Source organism: Aspergillus lucknowensis (assembly GCF_044049455.1).
Source record: "Aspergillus lucknowensis strain CBS 449.75 chromosome Unknown BJX67scaffold_13, whole genome shotgun sequence".
Classification (NCBI taxonomy): domain Eukaryota; kingdom Fungi; phylum Ascomycota; class Eurotiomycetes; order Eurotiales; family Aspergillaceae; genus Aspergillus; species Aspergillus lucknowensis.
The window spans coordinates 568,979-578,027 of record NW_027263557.1 but is presented as its reverse complement, the minus strand read 5'-3'; the positions used below and the strand labels follow the sequence as shown (position 1 = coordinate 578,027).

The following is a 9,049-nucleotide window of genomic DNA, read 5'->3' as shown; positions in this document are numbered from 1 at the left end:
GGGGGGTTAAAGCCTTAGTTTCGAGGGTTTTTTGTTTCTTCGATTCAATGGGGGTGAGCTGACGGTGAGGACAAGATGTGGTGACTCAGTGGGTGAATCATTCTTGCGGCTGTGTTTCTGTGCAGGTCGTGTTCGAGTCACGGGTTTTTTCTCTTTGGATTGACATCATCTCCGCGCGGCTCAGACGTAGTGATCTACGAGCACCTCATCAAGAGAAAATTACGGGAGATCATATTCCAACCTTCACATTTATATCAACAAATGGGTATTAACGATCACAAATACAGCCACACTCCGCAACAGGGCACACCTTGTGCTTCGCAAACCACTCCTGGGCATGGTGCGCATGGAAGCCATGGTTGCAATTAATACAAAACACAATAAACCGCCGCATGATCTCCGCCTCGGTGGGCTTGCGGTGTTCCGACGCTGCCTCAGCCGCAACGCAAGCTTTGGACATTGGGTCGGGAGAGCCCAGCCACAGCGTGCACACGCCGCACCGCGGCATATGGCGGCCGCATCGTGGGCAGATCATTCCTGACATGGCGGCGGTGCCCAGTGGGTTGCCAGCTGTGGGATGGACGACTTCGTTGCCTGTGGAAGGGGGCAGTTGGGAGGAGGCGTCGTGTTGAGTTAGTGGGCGCGTACAGTAGTTGCATGTTAGGCTGACTTGCTGGCGCGGCGCCTCGATGAGTCGGCGGCCGTCCCAGGTGACGGCGAACTTGCGGGACCCGACGTCAAACCGGGCACGTTCAAGTTGGAGTTTCCAGGAATTGATTTGCCAGCGGTATGTTTCGCGCCAGGACTCGAAGCGGTGTTTGTTGCCGGGTGTGTTGACGAATCGAGGGACGGTGTGGCTCATGGCGAGAACGGGAGTTTGCACGTCGTTGAATTTGTTGATGTAGGATTGGAAGAGCTCCATGGCCGAGTGGCCAAGTCCTGTAAGAACGATACCCTCGATATCGCCCTGCTGGATAGCTTCTTTTGTCGCTTCGGTTAGGTATGTCGTGAGGTCGTCGTCTGGAAGCCAGCGCAGAGCGATTTCCACGCGGTATTTAAGAGGGAGGGTGGTTTCATGGAGAACAGAGCGCCACTCGCCTTTGCTGACGCGGGCAAGAATCGCTCGCGCATACGGGTCAGTGAGCTCTTTTGCGATCTCCGCACACGTCTCTTCCCAGTCCGAGTCAGTTTCCCCTTTAGCGGCTCCAGCGATAGCCATTGCGAGGAGTTTATGCGCTTGAGTAGGCGTGTGACTCCGAAGAGCTAAGTAGGCCAGCTTAGGTTCGTCTTGGAAGACAGCTAGAGCGGCGGCTTTGGTGTGCTGGCTGTCGGCTGATAGTGTCTTGACGAGCTCTTCAAGCTCGCGGTGGGACTGAGTTGCACCACATATCCGTAGACCGAGGCGCCTATGCTCGGAGAAGTGCGTCTCGTGGGTTTTAATCTGGGGGAGATTGAGGTGTTCCTGAACTAGATCCACAATAGTATCATTTATGTCTGGATAATGAGCGGCATGTGAGCCCAGCCAGCGTGCTTCGAAGCTGGCTCCTATGAAAGTTAATTTCACTACTTTTCAAAATGAGGCATAGCCTACCTAATTCCCCTGTCCAGACATCATATACGCCCAAATAATTCAGATCCAAGTGGTTAATGATCATCGAGTCGTTCGCAGAATCGGATCGTGCGCCTGGCCCGTCAGCAGGGAACGTCCCATCTCGTCAAAGACTTACGCTCAATCCAGTCCCAGAAATCTTGTAACGACGCATCATCAGCGAGGATCTGTTTATTCAGAGCTCCTGTGAACAGATAGCCTTCCTTACATCGCTGTCTATTCACCGTTAGAAGAGTCAATGCCTCTTCGGCCTTTAGAGGACTGCCCAGCGTGCCAACTGATAAGGTTCGCTCTCTCTCCTCTCGGCTGGACAAATGCTGCACAGGATTATCGACTGCGCGACCCGTCTCGGCCGCGGAATCCTGCTGATCCTGCCGTGCCAAAGCACTACTTCGGATATCTTTCGAAACAGTCCCGATGCTTGAGCGTTTAGGCTCTAACGGATTCAGTGACTTAAAGTCGCAATGCTCGTCAGGGGTCCCGCGAATCAAAGTCCCCTGAGAGGAGAGTCGGACAGGAGGTGCGGGTGGTTTAACAGTGGCAAGGCCGATCTGATTATTCGCCGATAGAGTCAAAACACTGGGCTCATTGGAAATGCTCATATTGAGGAAATCAAACGACACAACCCGGTCGGACTCCTCATATCCTCGGGAAGGATGGTCAAATGGACTAAAGACATCACGAACGGACTTGGTGTAAATCGGCTCCGGATAGTTACTGACGGACCGGCCGAGCGTGCGGTCAATCGGCGAGCGGAATTCCTCAGCCAGGTATTCTTTGACTATATTATATGTCTTTAGATGCCCGGTGCTCGAGAGCACACCCAAGGAACCGCGTTTCGTCCTCGAGAACCGCAGGCTCCAAAGTGATGACTTGGGCGCGAGAACATTCTTGAACTCAAGCGCCGGCTCCGTCTGCCCATTCTCAAACGAACTGACGCCCGCCGAAGGACGAGACCCAACCCGCCGATCCCAAATACAAACCGTAGACTCCGTCGTCGTCAGCCCAGACGCGATATAATTCTCGTCGAGCCAATCAATAGCCAAATTGTGCACGCATCTCGTCGGAAACTGCAGCGACGGATTCCCAGGCCCCTCTACCCTGGTAAGCATACTACCTCAAAACACAAAATGAGAGGCCCGAACGTACCACGCAAATCATAAATCCTCACAAACTGCCCCTTAACCCCCGTAACCAGCGTATCGGGCTGGTCCCGGAAAAATTTCACACTCGTAATCGGCTCCGAACTCGCCAACTTCCTCAATGGCTCCACCAGCCCCTTCGACCCCCTCATCGCCAACCGCTGATTCACATCCCAAACATTCAAACAGAAGTCATTCCGCACCCGATCCAACCCGGCTGCCAGGAGCCCGTGTGTGCTGAACGCAACCGCATTACAGTATCGCTGGTGACGCACAGGGAAGGAGAACGACTCCTCCGAGTCGTCTCTCATTCGAAGGATCGTGGCATCGCCGGACGACTGGCCGACTGCGACGAGGGACTCGTCGATGGGTGACCAGTCGAAGGCTCGGAAGGCAGGGACTTTCGTGTGTGTTGCGAGGACTTCATGCTGCAGGGTGTGATTGGTGAAGGAGGTGACTTTGCACAGGCGGAAGGCCTTTCCGGCTATGTCGACGGAGAGGAAGCGTTGCTCGCTGGGGGTGGAGGAGGGGGACCATCGGATGGCTCTGTCCATTTCGCTTCCGTATTCGGCTACCCATGTAAATCTCGTCCGGTTCTTATCTCGCGAGGGTGATGATTAGATTCAGCCACTTATGGGAAGTGCGCTGGTCCGTATTTATTGCCTGAGGGGCTTGTCCATGCCGGTATTCCGGACGAGATCAAGCACCGCGCATAGCTCCGATTCAGAGAGAGGATAGGGCGGGAGTGCCACAAGGATGAACCGAAGTTGAGATTACTCGACTCGAGCTCCTCACCAGCCCATTCGCCGATTCAATAGCATTATGGGCCCAGGTAAGCTCTGGCTGCGCAAGCTCAGTTACCCCAAGCGCGATCCATTCCAATGCTTCGGCCCGACAATGATCCACCTCTTTTTGTTCCTCTGTATATTTTCCCAAGTCAACGAACGCTCTCTACAATCATCCAATAACTAAACACCTCTAGAGCTCCGACATGCCAAAAGAAATTGGTATGAACTCTTCCAAACGCAAATCCCCCTACCCGCGATCCTCGTCCACCTCCCTCAAACGCAAAAAGTCCTCTTCCACCCGCAACACCGAAGACGGGGAAGCAACCAACACCTCAATAAACGACCTCAAGCGCCGCATCCGAGATGCTAGGCGCCTCCTCCGCAAACCAGATCTTCCGGCCGACAAGCGTATTATCCAGGAGCGTGCCCTGAGAGGGTATGAGAAGGAACTGGCGGATGAGGAGGCGCGGCGGGAGCGCTCGAAGATGATTAAGAAGTATCATTTTGTGAGGTTTTTAGGTACTTATTTGCACTCTCTCTATCTTCTTTGGATTAAGCCACGGACGGATCTGGTATACTAATATGTCGCGTCAATCTTTAGATCGCAAAACAGCCACGAAGGAAGTTAAGCATCTTTCGCGGAAACATGAAGAACTCGCAAAGTCCACGGACACAGAAATGGATGAAAAAACAAAGGAGAAGAAACTCGCCAAGCTAGCTCAGCGAGTACACACTGCGAAAGTGAACCTGAATTACACGATCTATTATCCACTTACGCAGAAGTATATCTCGATTTATGCGGAGAAGAAGAAAACGAAGGAAGTGGGACACGACGCAGGTGCGGATCAGGAGGAAGAGGAAGAGGAAGAGGAAATAGAGGATGGAGATGATGACCCTGGTTCCAGTACCGCCGCTGAGAGGGCTGCTATGTGGCATGTCGTTGAGAAGTGTATGGAGGATGGGACGCTAGATCTTCTTCGGGAAGGGAAGTTGGACTTAAATGATGAACGAAATTCGAAGGCGGAGAAGTCGGAAAGTATTCCAAAGGGCGCCAGCGACAAGAAGAGCAGCAAGAAGAGCAGCAAGAAGAAAGGCGAGAACTCGAATGTCAAGCCCAGCAGAGCGGATACCCGGAGGGAGAAACACACGAGATATGCCCCCCCTGTCCGAGATGACGAGGACGATGAAAGCGATGGAGGCTTTTTCGAGATGTAGTCTTGTCTGTCTGCTTAGCAATCTAGGAGCCCATTCGATTACTCATTACATGCGCAGCTGGAGTTGGAGCCTCGTTGGATACCCAGATAGATGCCGTGAATTTCATTCTTCTAGTTGGTAACGCAGTAGCTCAGCTCCCTGATCATAAATTTGGACCATGCACGCACAAATTCCTCAATATGTGGAACAAAAGCAGGGTTAAGTGACCAACGATGCGATGCAAGACAGACCAGATCAAACTCCAACTTCACCGTCCCCTCTAGATGCGGGTAAGTGGAAGGAAAGAATATACCAATTCGCCATACATAGGAAATCGGGTTCATTGAAATGGAAAAACAGGTCATTGAATTCGGACTCCCGCGAATGCACATTTGCATGAATTTGACCGAAGCTGTCTCAGCATGACCGGCATTGAGACCATATTTGCGTTTCGTTTCGCGAGAACGGCCAATGCGAGTTCAACTCGTCTAGCCCCCTCAAGCCGCGGTAAACCACGTTTCAATATTTTGTTAGTCTTTGGATGTCCTTTTACATCACCGTACAGCTCCCTCCACTTCGTGCTCGCCGTCTTCCTCCGAGCATACCTCCAAAACCGTATGCCTCCTCGTCGTCATCATCGTCGTTATAGATGCGTTCGGCTTCACGTGCGCGGCGACGTCGTCTTCTGGCTCCAGCGCCAGCAGCACCGGCTTCTTCGGTTGCAACCATGTAATCGGACCATTTCCTCTCGAGTCTATTGGCAGCAGCGAGATCTCCGCGTAGAACACGCTTGGTGTGCTCGTCCACGGTCATTTGCCAGCCATAGAAGCACTTAACCTGTATTATATGGTTGGGATACAAGGCAGGCGGAGGCGGAGGCGTGATGGAGGAAGTAATCATAGGTGTTGACTCTGATGTCCCGTCCATATTGATTGTTTGAGTTACCATGGATACAGCCTCGGGGACTTTGCGCGGACGTGGGAGGCGAGTGTTGCCAGACATCAGCTCTTTTACTCCAACCCAGGTCACGTTCGGACAATCAAAGATAACCATGCGCAAGCCGATTTGGGGAAGTTTCTCGTCATACCCCCGTTTCCGGACTCGGAAGCTGGCTTCTGCCAAGGTCAAATCCGAGATGCGGGTGTTATCCATCTCGATGAATTGGAGTGAAGGGCAGTTCTTCATCACTGCGAGCATTCCAGGGTCACTGAGTGCCTCGCAATAACTGACATTGAGGTACTCAAGGAATGGAGCACACGAGGAATTTGCGAGCTCGGTCAGTGTGCGGTTGGTAAGGTTTTCCAGCTCCTCGAGCTCAAGGTGAGTGAGTTGGGGTGCGGTCTGGATGATGGGCACAACAGAGTCATCTGTGAGTTCAGTGCATCCTGAAAGCTGGAGGCCTACGAGATCGGGAACATTGTGAATGAGGCTCTGGGCACCTTTGTCGGTGAGCTCCGAACACTGATGAAGATCTAGATGCCGTAGTCGTCGAGGTGGAACAATCGCGCGATCTTCCAGAACATCCATCTCTGGGTTCACGCCGTGCATAAGGATTGTCAGAGTCTCATCAGTGATGTCCGTCCGGCTTATTACCAAACGCTCCAGGGTGTTCCGTTTGAACAACTCCAACGGAAGTTCCTTATCGTCAAACCCGCGAATTTCACTGGCGAGAAGATCCGTCAACTTAGGACAAGCCTTTATAATTCTCTTCAGACCAGTGGTATTCACGCCCGCACACCAGGAGACATTCAAGATTCGGAGCTGGGGGCAAGATTTTGCTATGATTCTCATAGCTGAGTTCGTGACACTGTCCAGCCCTGAAACGTTGATGTACTCGAGCCTCTCGTTGCGGAGAAGGAAGTAATGCATCGGAGTCTTGTCGATGCGACTGCCCTCCAAGGAGAAATTCACAACATTTCGACATGATGCCGTAATCTTCTCACTTTCGTTCAACCATTTATCTCGTAGTTGGATACAGCCCCGAAGGTTAAGATCCCTGATGAACGGGCCACCGGACATGATGATTTTCATAAGGGCGTCGCTTGGAATGTCGCGGTAATAGTCGGTGGTGTCGATGTTGGACCATAACTGTCCGTCGTAACACATTTTATTCCACCATTTACAAACAGAAGAGCACCTGACAATCTCTTTGGGGGTGAGGTAGCTGAAAATGAGCATACCGAGCTCAATAGGAATCTTTCCCCAGAAATCAAATGTTTTCGGTGCCGAACGCAGTTCACTGGATGCGAGTGGCGATCCACGGGATCCCGGTCTCAGTTCAGTTGGTAGCGCAACTTTTCTCGACTGAGGGCCATTGGGAGAGTCGAAGACAAACCGGATCCGAGAATTCCCTTCTTGATCGTCTTCTGGGGTATGACTCCCGGTAGGACCCGGTGTCGTGGGACGACCGTTCAAGCCGCCGTAGAGCTGGGAGGCACTTCCATTGCTAGGACAAGGAGAGTATGAAGACTGAGAGAGCGAGACACAGGACAGCGATGCTTTCCCATCACGACGGTAGCCGGTCGACGCGGATCGATTCCGCCGGGCTAACGTTGGACTTGAAGAGATTCGTTGGAGACTCTGTAGTATCTTGTGCCGCCCTTTCAGCTTCGGAGGTTGATCAAGCGCAATCTGATCCGATGATGAGGTTGGGCTAGCCTCCGTTGGCACTTCGGGGAAGGGGACGATCTCGTCAGGATCTACTGTCGCCATCGTCGGTAGAAATGGTGTATGGTTGGACGCGATGGGAGGGGATGGAATGCGCGGTGGTAGGTAAAATATCACACTCAGACAAGGGCCAAGGACTCCTTCAATAGTTTAACCAGCGACAAGCGCGGAAACCCGCCAGGACAGGGATCTTAGACTGTCATCGTTGAGGACCGCAATCAATGTGGTGAGATGGCGCCAAACTCCAGGTGGAAAGGGAAGGGAAATACAGAAGCAGAAAATGAGTCAATGAAGACGACGAGAAAGGGCAATAAGAGAGGGGGTGAAGCGAAACGAAGAGAGCGGAAAAAGAACAGCCAAAGATGATGTGCTCGGCTGAGGGTCACCAGGAAGATGCAAGTCAAGCGACACCCTCCGGGTCGGGACGGTGGTGTTCAGTCTCGGCTCAGACCTGTCACGACTGTACCATGGGACGGTCCGCGTAACGTCCACTAACCGTGCGGAGAGATTGGCAACGACTCCAAGGGGTGAGAGGCTGGGGGGGTTCGCTGGAGTATACTCCTAGCGGGTGAGAAGCAAGATATGAGGGAATCAAGAGGAAAGAATGGCTTGGAAGAAAGAGACTCGGAGAAAGGAAGGCCCAAAAGCCAAGATATGGAGCGGAAAGTGAGCTGAGAGAAGACGTGGAAATGGGAGTGGATGCAGTGGATGAATGGATGACTTGAAAGGTGGAAAGTGGAGGGGAAGACAAGAGCCACCGAGCCACTCAGTCAGACGACAGCAGCAGAAGTCCAGACTCTCGAATCTCGAGTTTCGAGCATCATCAAACTCTCCTCCTCTGTAAATGGTGAGACCATTCTTATCCTTGAGCACGTCCATAAAACCTCGAAGGCGGACAATGTTGGAATAAATGGATTTGGTCTTTGGCTGACACCCCCACTGCTTATCTGCCCTTTATCGATAGTGACCCCGCTCGCCGCTTGTATGGGGATTACACGCGACAAAAGACGACTCCGAGCTCTGAAGTTCTCTTTGAACAACGAGGTATTTCACACATCCCAGAGCGAATTTCCTACTCTGCTCCGAAAATGACGAAAAAGCTTCCTCCAGAAACGTGGAATTGGTGAGAAACTCTGAAGGAGAAATGTCCCGAAGGAGAGCGGTCAGCAATCACGTGACTATCAGGCTATCTTTGTTGTGAGCGAAGAAAGAACCCAGACCAAAATCCAATGGATGTCTCTTGCCAATGACCCCTGGAGGAAACCCAGCTTCGGAGTTCGAACTGCCCACCCATCAATAATTCCCGTTTTGCGTCCGTACCTGGAGTCCTGAACCTTTCCCATCCGTGGGCCGTCGGACAAGACTTTGCCACCGCAGCAGCATTGAGACAGGTCCTCTCCTCGCTGACGAGTCATATCAGCCATTGACTTGGCTCGTCAGGCCCCAACTGCTCCATTATTGGAGTTCCTGTGGGTGGGTTCATTTAATTCTCTCATTCACGGAGTTTCACCGATTATTTGCCTTCTCGTCCATTGCACGTATTTGCTTTCTCCAGTCTCTCAAATGCCTCCGCACCCTGAGCTGGATTTCCCCACGACTTTTATCCGTGAGAATCATTAGGCCCCCTCCCTTCTCGCACTTGGAGCTCT

At 52.3% G+C, this 9,049-nt stretch overlaps 3 protein-coding genes across 3 annotated transcripts; 1 reads left to right on the top strand and 2 right to left on the bottom strand.

The window, feature by feature from the left end:
• Positions 1-183: 183 nt before the first annotated feature.
• On the bottom strand, positions 184-3,714 carry BJX67DRAFT_350131 (uncharacterized protein). The gene is made up of 4 exons (XM_071028804.1): positions 2,759-3,714; positions 1,728-2,705; positions 1,592-1,684; positions 184-1,545 (listed from the first exon to the last, which is right to left on the bottom strand). Exons 1-4 carry the CDS (start codon positions 3,303-3,305, stop codon positions 269-271), a joined length of 2,895 nt encoding a protein of 964 aa, XP_070887662.1. The 5' UTR covers positions 3,306-3,714; the 3' UTR covers positions 184-268.
• On the top strand, positions 3,705-4,830 carry BJX67DRAFT_350130 (Efg1 domain-containing protein). The gene is made up of 2 exons (XM_071028803.1): positions 3,705-4,058; positions 4,141-4,830. The coding sequence occupies exons 1-2, from the start codon at positions 3,743-3,745 to the stop codon at positions 4,752-4,754; spliced, it is 930 nt and encodes a 309-aa protein (XP_070887661.1). The 5' UTR covers positions 3,705-3,742; the 3' UTR covers positions 4,755-4,830.
• Positions 4,831-5,018: 188 nt separating this feature from the next.
• Positions 5,019-7,718, bottom strand: BJX67DRAFT_48939 (F-box domain protein). Its single transcript, XM_071035081.1, has one exon. It carries the CDS (start codon positions 7,443-7,445, stop codon positions 5,283-5,285), a length of 2,163 nt encoding a protein of 720 aa, XP_070887660.1. The 5' UTR covers positions 7,446-7,718; the 3' UTR covers positions 5,019-5,282.
• Between the last annotated feature and the right edge of the window lie 1,331 nt (positions 7,719-9,049).

Coding starts and splice junctions, on each gene's coding strand:
- BJX67DRAFT_350131 (XM_071028804.1), bottom strand. CDS start 3,305: ATGGACAGAGCCATCCGATGGTCCCCCTCCTCCACCCCCAGCGAGCAA. Junction 1,685..1,727: donor TTTCTGGGACTGGATTGAGC/GTAAGTCTTTGA, acceptor CTGACGGGCCAG/GCGCACGATCCGATTCTGCG. Junction 1,546..1,591: donor TGTCTGGACAGGGGAATTAG/GTAGGCTATGCC, acceptor TAACTTTCATAG/GAGCCAGCTTCGAAGCACGC.
- BJX67DRAFT_350130 (XM_071028803.1), top strand. CDS start 3,743: ATGCCAAAAGAAATTGGTATGAACTCTTCCAAACGCAAATCCCCCTAC. Junction 4,059..4,140: donor TCATTTTGTGAGGTTTTTAG/GTACTTATTTGC, acceptor GTCAATCTTTAG/ATCGCAAAACAGCCACGAAG.
- BJX67DRAFT_48939 (XM_071035081.1), bottom strand. CDS start 7,445: ATGGCGACAGTAGATCCTGACGAGATCGTCCCCTTCCCCGAAGTGCCA.